At 38.6% G+C, this 13,405-nt stretch overlaps 1 protein-coding gene across 11 annotated transcripts in view; it reads left to right on the forward strand.

The window, feature by feature from the left end:
• CUX1 (cut like homeobox 1) overlaps positions 1-13,405 on the forward strand; it is a 263,293-nt gene that overhangs the window by 91,042 nt on the left and 158,846 nt on the right. For all 11 annotated transcript variants that reach the window (XM_071765224.1, XM_071765218.1, XM_071765222.1 and 8 more), the window contains exon 3: positions 12,099-12,146. In XM_071765224.1, the coding sequence (XP_071621325.1) occupies positions 12,099-12,146 (48 nt within the window). The remainder of the gene's footprint in view (positions 1-12,098; positions 12,147-13,405) is intronic.

Here is a 13,405-nt window from a genome sequence, read left to right on the forward strand (position 1 = left end):
GTTCAGAAATGTCAGAGTTTATAATCAGTTGGGAAAACTTGATATGCTTTGGGTCTTGAGAGAGCCTATTCAAATATTGCATTTCCAAATACATTCTTCCTTTAGAAATTTAAAATAACATGTTTTAAGCACACGGTGTTAATAAGCAGCTGGGTGAGATATAATCTCCTCTGAACAGTAGCTTTTTCTTAAACTTTTGCTATCTGCATTTCCTAAGACCATTTCAAGGGGGGGAAGTGTGACTGTCAGCATTTTGCAGCTCATTCCTCTGTGAATCTGGCTGCAGTTTTTAGCCATGGGTGATGGTTGTGCTGTGGTTTGTCATCTGCCAAGGTTTTGAGGTGGCTTGTGATGATTTGGGCAATTCACTGTTGTATGCATCTTGCACAGGAAAAGGCTGGCTGTGGATCTTTGCTTTAAATAATATTTCAAAGCAAGCCCTTGTTGTATTTGGAAAGGGGGCTGTGCTTCAGCATCATTTCTTAATGTTTTTCAGGCAGTTATAAGCCAGACAGAGGAGAAGCAGGGGAATTATAGAACTTACAGCAAAGTTAAGTAAGGTACTGAAAATGTGTGCATGTCTTTAGCAGCTCTGTAGGAGTCTTTAACTTTTCTGTGGAATCTGTGAGCTGTCTTCACTCAGGTGTTGTCAGCAACAAACACCATGAAAACACCAAAGTTGCATTCCTGTGACTCTGAACATGAAGGTCAAGTACCCAATAGATGTAAAACACAACCATAATAGCATCTTGGATCTCTGACACAGGAGGATGCCATCTCCTCAGTCAGGACCAGATCTTTCCCTGGAAAACCCCTGGGTTTTAAATACTGTACAATCTTAGCAATCAAATACAGTTAACTATACTGAGGAGCTGAAGCAAGTGCAGGAAATAACAACTGTGCCTATAAGCTCTTATTTGTGCCATTATTTCCTTATGCATCTTCTTGCAGAGCAGAGAGCTGCAGGTACAAGCTCTGTGCTGTTGTGGACGTGTGCCCAAAACTGTCATTTTTGGGGTTTTTTTCTGTTTCTCACTTAGTACAATGCTGTTGGGTTTGACAGTGCTGTCTATGGGCTTGCTTTTTTGGAGGCCAGAGGGGAATTTTTTCCCCTGAAATTATTTTTGTGTATGATTTCTTTATAACAGACTTCAAAGAAAACTCTGTGGTAAAGCTGTTTTTAAATAAATGTTTCTCCACGTGGCCTCCCCCTTGAGCTCTTCTAGGTGGTACCCTCTCTGTCTGTCATGCTCTCCTATTATTCCCTTGTGCATACAAAACTCAATATTTACTTTCAGTCTTTCAAGTTTATTTACTCAGGCTTCATTCCTGGGTTTGAGGAGCTGTAATCTTAGCCACGCTGAGCCCTCAGTGGCATTTGATGTCCATTTTGAGGTGTGTTAGGGATATTTAGCTTAAAGGAGTTGAACTTACTGTACTCTTTGCTTTGGATGCACAGAGAATTTTTTTGATTGAGCTTAAAGAAGCCTTCAGTATTGAATTGCATCCTGTTGGTTTTGATGTGTTCATTTAAGCACCTTGTAAAAATTGTCATATGTATAAAAGATAGTGATAGTAAGACATTAAAAGAGAGTATTTTTCTGGATTAAAGGGTTTTGCAGGCATTGTTGGAATTCCTTTTTAAGTCCCTGTATACATCAATCACTTAGTTTTAACCACTGCTCTTTTTTTTGAGTGCAGATTTCACTTTTACCACTTTGGACTTCTCATGACACTTGGTGTTAATTGTTATTTCAGGTAAGCAGTAATGGAATACATCTGCTGCCTGGTGAGATGCACACCTTCCATAACAGTAGAGTAGAGAAATTCAAGCTTTGCAGCATCTTATTCTGGTTCATGCATATATAGAAGTGTTTCTGAGAAGCAGAAGTTGTTAACAGGAGTTAATTTTTCCTTTAATGTATCTTAATTCAAGTATTTTTACTATCTTGTTAAGAGTGGGAAAATGTTTTTGAGAAAAGCAGTTGACAGTTTATGTCTAATTTAGCAGTGTTGCAGATCAAGGAAGTTTTCCACAAAGATAGGGATAAGGAAAAAGTTTGAAGCTTAGGTTAAAATGATTGTAGATAACTCAATCTGTAGTTGCCATATATAGTCATACAAGAAAAAGTCTGCACAAATCCTCCAGACGTTTATGGAGTTCTCTGATTCATCTGTCAGAGCCAAACAGCTCCAGCCAAGAGATAGGGAATTTGTTAAACTGCATTAAGTTCCTAAATTGCTGTAGCCCAAAGGAGCAATTCTGCCTTTTTAAGGGGGAAGAGTAGGAGTAAGTGGGCAGGGAGGATAATGCATTATGAAGTCTCTGCTTTTGGTAGGAGCTTCAAGAAGATGAGTAACATTCTAGAGCTCTTTAAAATAAAACACACACACACACACTTGCATTAATTTCTGTTGCTATCATCAAAAGTTGACTTTCTAAATTTAGCAGTCTCCTATAGACACTCAGCTTATGCTAGCAACAGTAAAACTATTTTTCCTTAAGTGCAATTTGTCACCTCCCCCTTCTAAGTTAGTAGAAGATAAGCTTGTATTAATTCTGTTGATTTATTGTTATACAAGTATGTCTCATTTTAAAAATATCTGCTATGGAGTTCACTGTGATTCAATGCTAGGCTTGCATGTCTTTACAATGGGAAAAAAGTGCACCTTTCTTTTTCTCCTTTTTTAATCTTCAGTCCTCTGAGTTGGTTTTTTTTCTTTATTCAAAGTTCAAAGTTCAGCACATGAATTTAGGAATAGCTGAGGCTATTACAGTTGTGATAAGGTGATGCTGCTTAAAATCACCCTACATGGATTTTTATTTCTTAAGTGCAACCAGCAAAAATAAATATATTGAATAAGTCTGTACTGAGGTTTTGATTACTTTCATCTTGATGATTCAATTATATCTACTGTATGCTACCAAAGCATATGCATTATTGACCTGAGTGTGTTTCAATAGGAATTTTGCCAGGAATTGTAAAGTTTGTTTTCACTGAATTACTTCACTTACTGAAGCAACATGAAAAGATCTGTGCTGTTTTGTTGTTGTTTTTTTTTTTTATTTAGGTCAGGAGGATGACAGTTATATTAATTTTGAGGTGTTTTTACCAGGTATGCTAAATTAGATGTAGTAAACCTATCTGTATCCTGATGTTTTTGATGTTGTCAGGTTTTTTTTTGTTTGTTTCTTCAAATTTCTCATCTTTGTAGGAATCTGAAGTTATCACTTCACCTGCATTTAAAGGGTGATGCCTGGTACAGGTGTGGTAACCCATGAGCCACAGCAGGTGACAAACCAGCAACTCCTTGGACAGAAGAGGTCATAAAGAACATAAAGATAGCATAGGGGATGGTCTCAAGAGTTTTAACAGATGTGGATTTGCAAGGCAGTGGATGCTTTTTGCTCTGAGCCTTCTGAAACAACTTTTCTGTAAGAGCAATTGGCTTTTGAGTAAAACTGAATGAACAGGACCAAGATTGAGCAAGTCTTATAAAAAGATGATTAGGGGATTGCTTACTATTGGATTTTCTTGTATTAGAATCATAGAAAAAGTGTGACTGTAATGATATAAATCAGTAAATACACCTGTGCTCTTACATGCAGGTATGTCAGAGTGTGATTAATGCACAGTTTGTTCACAGCTAGATTTTTAACCTGTATTTGAGAGATAAGAAGGGAATACAATTTTGCAATATCTGATGTCTCTGCAATGTACAGACTGGTGCACCCCCAGCCCTCCCTCCCTCCTCACCCCCAGTTTACACATAGTCTGTAAGGATCTGTGAGGATGAAGCATGGTTCTTTATTATTATATTTAACACAGAATTATTCTTCTTGGAAATGTAACCTGATTTCAGAGCTTGTATTTTGGAAATTTTTCCACTTGACCAGTAACGTGTTTCTAAACACAAATGCTTTTCAGTACTGTCACTTTTCCTAAATAATTCCTGTACATTGAATGATTTAATTGTCCTATCCATCCTTTCCTTGAGACTGAAGAGAAATCCAGATCTCATGAGCTCAGCCTTCCCAGATGGCACCCAGGTTTCTGATTTCATAATCCAAGAAGGCAAGACTGAGCACAGAAGTAGGGTGCACACCAATTCAGACACAGCTCTGCCTGTTTGCAGGGAATATGGAAAATTACAGGTGCAATTATGGTTTCACATTAAATATTCTTATTTTTAAATCCACCATCTGAAGCATTAGTCTGTGTTTGAACTGGTGGTATAATTGGACCACAGTACTTAGGTGCATTTTCTGCAGTCATGGCCCATCTCATTAGCTTCTCATTAGACACATTAATTTTTAAGACTCATAATAATTACCTTTTTTTCAGAAGTTCCCCAGTTTACATGGAAGAGAAACCTCTGTTCTGCAGGCTGTATTTCTGAATAACCAGGGAAGCATTGTGAACTCTTTCTCTGTAGACTTTCAAAGTGGAAAATGAGAGACTGTAGTGGATGGAGAAAGATCCTGCAAGATGTGGTTTGGGAGGAGTGTTAAGGACCTTTGTCACTGGAAGCTTCAACTGCAGGAGCAGAGAGATTGTGGAACCACGTGGGGGTTTTGGAGGGACAGAGCAGTTCTGGTTAAAACTTGATAAATGGAGATGAGGCTGTTTATTGGGGTGCACACTGAGCAGTCAGCTTGCTTTCAGTTTTATTGGGCAAATGTACTCATCTCATAAAATCTGCAGGTACTTAAACAAAGCTTCCATACCAAGTAACTAATTATTTTTTTTCTATATGCTTATGCCCCAGTGATTGCTGGGTTTTGCTCATATGTGGTTATTCTGCTGGCAAGGACAGAGCACTTCAAAGATTTTGAAATATTTATTTGGCTAATCAAATGGGGTTTTATTACATAAAGAAGTAGTCCTGCTGGCCTGGCATGATAGGGATGTGGCTTTTCCCGTGACAAGGGTCTCATGGAATATCTGGTGTCACCTGCAGCCTTCAGCAGGGGCTACAGGCTTTAACAAGAGAGCAGGACAGACTCTTAGCAGGAGGAAAAATCTACATGCAGCCATGGGCCAGTATGTAGCCTTTTAAATTAATATGTTTGCTAAAAATTATGGTTGGTTTTTTGTCTTTATTGGTGAGCTGTTAAGTAATTTTTTTTCACCTACTGGAATGTTAGTGACCAGGCTTTTATTTCATTAAAATTAGCTTCTTCCAAAGTTCTACTTGAATAATTTTTGTTTTAATTGATTCTTTTTCTGTTTTCTAGCAACTCTAGGTTTTAAGTTCTGAATTGTTTCTGTTCAGTGTCTTTTCTAGCCAATGTTAACTTGTTGTTCTATAAATGACAGCAAGGTTTTAACATCATTCTGAAAAGCATAGTTCACTAAATTAATTTTTAAAGGTAGCTAAAAATTATTTTTCTATTATACCTTGTGTGTGTGTGTATATATATATACATACATATGCATGAGTGCAACAGTTCTTATGCACTGTTGATTTTGTTAAACAGTTGTGAAATTAACCATTCTGTTTATACATAGGCACAGAGTAAACTTGTTAGTTTTTTGTTTATTTTAACTTGGAAGAAGATGTGAGAGGATTCCATTAAGCCTGGCTCAAGTGAGTAGTTCCATTGAAAGGAAAGTGCCAGACCCAAGGACACGTGGCAAATTGACACCTTCATAGATGCTCCATTTTTCTTGTGCTTGGGAAGAGCACAGAATTGCCTTCTCACCAGTGAAAGGGAGCATAGGAGCAGCTCCAAATCTAGAGTTGCTTCCCCATGGCTTATTAGGACCTATGTGGTCCTACCTGTTTGGTAGAAACAAGGCTGTTTCCACAAATCTTGACATTTCTGTGTCTGCTGTCAACACTCCCTTCCTTCTGGGATTGTCATGTGGCTGCAAAGTGGTCTGAGGTGGTTAAATAACAAAACCTCCTCTTTTTAGGCAATTTCTTTTAGTGTTAATTCTGTAGGCTTATGCCCCACTTCATAACCTTTCTGAATCACAGAATCAGAGAGTCACAGAATGTTTGGAGTTTGAAGGGACCTTGAAAGGTCCAACCCCAAAAATGAAGTGCAAGCTTCTCCCCCTGAATTACAATACATGTGTTTTTGTTTAATATTCTACTTCAAGCTAAAGTCTACTCTCACTAAATCAGCCTTTCACAAATGGAGTATTTTTTCACTTCTTGCTGGGTGGGTCCATACACTGAAAAATAGGTCAAGAACAGTAATCTAAATCTACTGCTAATAAATAATTAAAGCTAATGGAATTTGCACAAGATCTGTGAGATGAAATATTTCAGAAAGTACTGTGGGTGTACATTCTACTACTGTAAATCAAGATTTTTTATTTATCATTGTGCTTGGTTGAAACACATCTATAAATGTAACTTAAAAGATTTTTTTTTTTTTTGGTACAGAGCAAATGCTGGTATGTTAGTATATTAAAATAACCAAAAATATCATAGAAAATTGATAACATCATGATTCATTCTTTAATGATCAGATTGCAAGTAAATACTTAGCAGCCTTAAGCAATAATAGGTTTTATATCTCATTAAATCACAGTGTAAATTGAGCAATAAATTGTTTGCTCATATGATGTAATTTGCCTTAAATTTTAGGCATGAAAGAAGTCATCTAAGCTACTGTAAAATTCCTGTTTGGACAACTATTTGGGATTTCAGTTTCATATCTTTTACAGCAAATAAATTGAAGCTTGCTTGAACTAATTAAACATAAAGATTTAAATTTTTCCCTTAGTACTCCTGTAATAACATGTGCCCAGGATCTCTGGTGGAAGAATTGCAGGTTATGGATTTTTTTCATAATTGTGGGTACAAAGAGATATTTAAAACTGTAGGTATTGGTAGGTGAGCAGCTGATCCCAGTTTGTTGACCAGCTTACCCATAGCAGGGTGAAGCATATATGCTTGCTGGCTGTCTCTAATTACCCAGCAGAACTGCTTACTATTAATTATAGTTAACTTGCTGATTTCTGTCTTTCACAGTGACAAGTTGTGTCCTTGAAGTATATAATAATCAAACACACCTCAGAAGTTGATGCCAGCGTTCTTCCCAAATCCTTCATGCTTGGCTGCTTTTTACCTCTCCTGCTTTCACCTGTATTTATATGAGAGAGAAGCTCAACAACATTATTGAGATAATAGCTGTGTGGACAAAGTGTGTGGAGCTCTGCCTCTGAGGGTACACAGACAAACACCCATCAAACCAGCACACTCCCTCCCTTGAAGGAGAGGCTTCAACCTGGCTGCCAGGTTTTGACATGAGAGTTCCTCTTGAGGTCGTGCTGTTTCTTTTTGAAGTGTGGATTGAACTGAAAAATACCTTCCCACACAGTCAGTATATATTGGGGCTTGTTCTGGGTTGTTTTGGGGTTGTTTGGAAGTTTTTATAAGGAAGTACCTTGAGTTCTGATGTGCAGCCCTGTCAATTTTGAGCAGAGGGCCACTTGTTAGTTCCTTATTACGTGGGGACTAAGAAGGAAGGAAATGTGAAAGGGTAAGACAGCAGGAAAGCTGTAGCATCTCGCTGGTGATAAGGCAGCTCAAAAATAGGTTGTGACAGCTGAACTAATGATGTCACCAATGCTGATACAAGTGGGCTGCTTCTCATGATTTCTCTGCCAGACATAGTGACATTCAGCAGCCAGAGTGTGTCTCAAGCAGAGGATATATAGGACAAATCATAGGAAATGTGGCACAGGAGGAATGTGAAAGAACGTTTCCCCATTTTTTTCCCTTTGTTTTATTTTACAAGAGTATAATTCTTCTGCAGATGATAAAGGTGTATAGGTGAAGCTTAGCCTTGCCCAGACCACTTTATCAAAGCAGGGTCATAGGGCTTTTGTTGTGACATTTGAGATAAGCATTTTTGGGGTAAATGAGACGGAGCAGCTCCTGAGGAGATCAGAAGGTGCTGTGTAGTTTCAGACCTCAAGTAAATTACGAATACAGTGTTGGTAGCCTGGTCATTTATATGTTCTTTTTACTGTGCTCAGTGTACTAAGGTAGTGATAGATAAATAATGTAGTTTAGTTTTCAGAAAGATGCATTTGTTGCCCAGATTTTTACCGTAGGTGTATTCTTGGTTTATTTTCCATAAAATTATTTCTGATGAGAATGGAAAGGGAGTTAAAAATTATTTGGATTCACATTTCATTGTGTACTTGATCAAAATACAAAGTCATTGTTTATACTTTTGTAAAGGGAAAATGCTATATTAGCTTTCAGCTATCAGATTTGATTCAGATAATGATACAGCATCCTAATTCATAATCTCTACTTCAGATATTGAGTTTGGCTGTGATAGAGCCTTTTTCAGAAAACTGCTCTACCCTAATAAATCACCAGCATACATGTTTAGATGGCATGAAAAAATAGGCTAATAATGTGATTGTATAGGAGTACTCAAATATTTCAGTGCATTTGTGTTGATAAATTATAATTTTTTTTAATGTTCAATTGCGTGTAGCCTTTTTAGCTGTTCTGCTTGATCACAATGATTTGCTAGCTGTATGTGAGTGATGGAGTTGGTTGCTTTTCCTGTTTTGATCACAGCCCAGGCAGTAAAGGCCACTACACTTTAAACAGATAATAAATCATATAGTGTCCTTGCTAACCAGCATTACAGATTCCCCTGGGTCTGAGCTGAACGTCCTTCTTTCTGTTCAGTTTAGTGCAGAGAAGGTAAAATCCTATTTTATGTTAGTGTAATATTTTGAGACGAAGTCTGATCAGGAGTTCTTCCAAAATGCCAAAAATTAATCTCACTGGCAGCTTTAGCTGGTGACTTGTATGTATTCCTGACTTCTGTTTATTTTTATTTCCCTTTTGTTGTGAGCTGTCTAAAGTCATGATGCAGTTTAGCCAAGGAGAGCATTATAAAAGTAGCCTATAAATGCTTTCCAAGGAGGGGAGAAAGGGAGAGGAGAAATCAAAAACCAGTGTAAAGGTGTTTATGCCTTTTGCTGTGGTGTGTGTCACTTATCCACAGACCTGTGTGGCATATTTGGTTGTATTTAAAATACTGGAGCAAATTCCCTGAAATTTCCTTTTTTTAGCCTGTTTAACCTGCGAAGATAATGGAAGTGGGATGCTCTGTCTCTGCTGTTCAGCTGCAACAGATTTCAAGTTATTGCTAAGATTTCAAGTTGTCAAAGCATTTTACCTTATTAAACTGGTTGCTCTACTGATCAGCATGTCCCAGGATTGCCCTGGAATGATCACTGTGGTAAAACCAATTGCTTGCCAGTGGGACTGAATCACTTGGAGCTGCATTCTCCTCTGTCGTGCAATGTTTAAAACACAGTTTTGCCAGCAAGAAAACCTGCTGTCTAAATCAAGCTTGACATGTTTTCCCATTATGGCACAAATTTTGCTTGGTAACGTTTTGATTGCTGGGCTGAGTGTTTAGGATCCTGAATTTGATAAATGAAAGATGTGTGGGAATCAGATTTTGTACTTGAAAGCCTTTTCCCATGACCAACTGTTTTCTTGGCTCTGGGATGCCCCTTCTATTCCCTTTCCTTACCCTGCTTCTCTCCCTCTGCTATAAACAACCAACAACATCTCTCAGTAAAGATGAATTTGAAGGCAAAGTCCTGACATATTTTATATCATGAAATAAAAAGTCCTGGCAATCCTGTCTTTTGAAAGTTACCACATGGAAAATGATGCAGTTCAATAGCAGGCTCCTGTCTAGAGCTCTCCATGCACACAGAGAGGAGCAGGGCTTATGTTCCCCTGCCTCCACAGCTGGCCTTGCTTTATTTCACTGCATGTCATTGCAGTGCTTTGTGTACCTGGGGTGATTTCTGATGCTGAGGCAGTGGGAGCAATGCCCTGCTCCTGAGAGTCATGTAAGTAAGAGACTTGGGGCTGGCCTGGAATTAGATCTCCTCTATTTCTGCTTGCAGTTTTGACCTCTGTTTGCTGGCTGGCTCCAAATCAGTCAGTAAATTCAGAGGCAATACCAGGGACAGAAGCCCTGAAAATGATGATTTCCTATCAGCTGAGATTTTCATTTCAAGAAATGTGGCTTTGCTTGGATGGCACAATTTTTCCTGATTTTATAAAGTTGAAAAGGGTGTCAGTAGCCTGGCTGTAAATCCGATGTCTCTATTTGTAATTTCACTGTGTTAACACCTACCGTGTTAGATTTTGGCCCTGGATGTAGGCATTTCTGTTGCCATCAATGGTTATTGTTACTTTTTTCAATGTCATCATCATCAGGTTGCAAAGAAACCACCTTATAAAATGTGCACAGCCCTCTGATCTCCCAGAGTAGTTAAGGAAGTGGGGAAAAGCTGCTCAGGCTGACAATTTGCTTTGGTAGAGGTGTAATTTGTACATGTTGTTGATACACAAGGACAGTATCTAACCTTTTCCTGTTCTAAAACAGACAGCAGAAAATACCAGGAAACAATGAGGTGGCTTGGTCTAAGAACAGAAGTGCTGCTTTGGTTTGCTGCTGAAGAGCAAGGCTGTAAAGCTGCAACTTTATCCTTAGCTTGGTAGGGATTAGCTGTATGTTAGTGCAGTAATCATGTAAGAAGTGAAATCTGGCTGATCATTTGTCTTTGATAGCTTCATTTGCCTTTGGCCCCCTAAGCCATTTCTTAGGGAGTGGGAGAACTCCTGATACTTCAGCTCTCTGCATGACTTGTCATTTAAATGACAAAAATCGCTTCTCTCAAAAGCCTACTGTTCCTTCGGGAAAATCAGATTTAATCTGGGGCTGAGGGTGTTTTGGTGAGTGTTTTAATTTCTAATATGTTGCATGACTCTAGATGTAAAACTGAATACATCAGAAAACAGAATTTCCCAACTTATTAAGGTCACCTTCTTTTCCAAAATGCCTGAGGCTTCAACAGGCCATTTTTAGAGAAAGAAAATAGCTTCAAAGACCTCTTTATGACCTTTTTCATGAGGGTCAGGGTAGCAAAGGGACTGTGTGAAGCTACTAAGATTTCATGGTAACTGGAACAGTTCATGACTGTCTCAGTTGTGAGCACTATTTGCAGAACATCATAGTGCTCGTGGTTGGACAGAATGTTCAAAGCCTGACTAGATCTCACCTGGCCCTTAAAAATGGGTCTTCAGTACCCACTCTAGGTCTGGTCAGCTGTGCCTTGGAAATCTCTAAGGACATGAAATCCAATTTCTTCCTGGGTACTGCATCAGTTTTATACTTCACAGATTTATTTCTAGCTGTAAGTGTGCTATGAAGTTGTTGCTTGTGCCTTGTCAGTGGAGTACCACAGCAAAAATAGGAGTCCAGCTTCATGGCTGCACATGAATAATACAGTGTCCTCTGCAAAGTTACAGGATTTTATTCTTCAGGCATGCACATAATAAGAATTGTGAGAATTTGTAAGTGAATCAGACCCAAACAAGGATAAAAGAAGAGCCGCTGAGAATTTTATGCAAGAGCAACAGCTCTGTTGTCCTAAATAATCTTGGTTGCTAAGTAAAAATATGGTATAACCTTTTCAAGTGATTCTGTGGGCAATATTTTAATGATTTTTGTAGCACTGTGTTCCAATTCTAAACAAATTTCAAGTTACACAGAAACCAACAAATAATTCATTCTTCTTCAGTCTGTCTGTCTGCAGTTCTCTGAGGGCTGATGTCAGAGCACTCTGGACAAAATAAATAAATGAGACCTTATACAAAATGGCAACACTTGTGCTTGGGATGATGGTCCAAAGCCATCCTTTAAGCCTGCCTTCCATTTGTGGAAATTTCTTTGGCATAAGTTCAGAGGTGTAGCTGCTGTTGAGGTAGATAGAGGCATTTACTTATAATCGCATTAATGTTTCAGCTGAATTATGAGATTGAAGGCGTTCAGTGCTTACCCAACTTCACTGCAGTTTTGTTAATTAATACTGTTTGCAACAGAGACAGGTGTATGTCAAACTGGAAATGCAGACTTGTTCAAAATTAATTCTAAGTATACTTCTATTTTAACCAAAGCTCCCACCAGATGCAGTCAGGTTTGACGTAGCTTTTCAGAACTGAAACAGCGTTAGGAAAAACTGCAACATGACTTGTCCTTTCAGATTTTTCTGATGAAATATCTCCCTTCTCTCTTCTAGGACCTGCGCAAACAGGTAGCTCCATTACTGAAGAGTTTCCAGGGAGAGGTAAGAGCTTATGCTTCTCATGGGGCTTTTGATATTGCTTCACCTGAGTCTGGTGTGCTGGCATTTTTTCAGCTTGGCCGGGTGGGTGCAGAGCCCTTGAGCAGCCAGCATTGCAGGGGTTCAGCCCTTCTGTGTTTTGCTGTGTGCAGGGTATGTGTGTGATACTTTGGATTTGTGCTGGGCAAGCTAAACTGGTCAAATCACTCTGCATTCTGCATACCTGAGCAGAAGCTTTCCCTTGCAGTGACTCAGGTGGCACATGCCAGCTCGCCATGCCTCAGTGACTTGGTGGTTTGAACATCTAACAAATGCAATTTAATGCACATATACAAAATTAGGATGATACTACAAATAGTTTTCACTCTAAACCTTTTCATCTGTGAAACATTTTGTATTCTAGAGGGCTTGATGGAAAACCTTAAGATGGCAGGTGTTTGTTGGGAAGCCAACAGAAAGCAATAACAGCTCTGGTGCTGGCTCTTAGTTTGACTCTTCTTCACACCACTCCGCTAAGAAACACATGATTAGAGTGATCACAAGTTTAAAAGCCAACTGGTGTTATTTTGAAGAATTTCTATGGCAAAAGGCAGCTGGGCCAACTACAGAATTTTACATTTTAACTGTGGACAGCAATGGAGCACTCACATCACGTGAGTGCTCAGGCCAGATGGGAGCTGTTGTACTGCCTGGAGGAAAGTGCATTGTATGAAGTTTGCAAATTATATTTTCCCTTTTAAAGATCAGTGTCTGTGTGAGGTGGCAGATTTAGGTTTTAGCTCACACTCTGTTACACACTGTAGAGCTCTGCTCTCAAAGTTCACTGTGTTAGAGCAGCAACACTTTTTACTTTCTCAGTTTGTAAGTTGTTGGCTGATTTTTTGCCATTGTAGTTCCCATCAGAGCACAGAGAAATTCAGGAACTTGTTTTCAGAGCTCTGTGTAGGAATGAGGTGCACAACTCCCATAATGTGTAATGAGAGTTGCATTTCTGATTACTTGTACATCTGCTAAACATGTATCCTAAACAGGCAATAATTCCTCATATTAGAAGCAGTCTAATATATTTTTTTTTGTTCTAGAATACAATTTCCCAAACATTCCTATAAATAAATAAATAAGTAGGACAACTTTGTCCTTGATGTATCTAATAGTAATTTGTGAGAACAAAGAATGACTTGTGTGAGTCTGTTTGCCAATGGAAATTTACACTTCAAAATTGCTCCGAGTGGATTGCAGTGCTCTTAAAACCTTTTCACTTT

Source organism: Heliangelus exortis, chromosome 21, assembly GCF_036169615.1.
Source record: "Heliangelus exortis chromosome 21, bHelExo1.hap1, whole genome shotgun sequence".
Lineage (NCBI taxonomy): Eukaryota > Metazoa > Chordata > Aves > Apodiformes > Trochilidae > Heliangelus > Heliangelus exortis.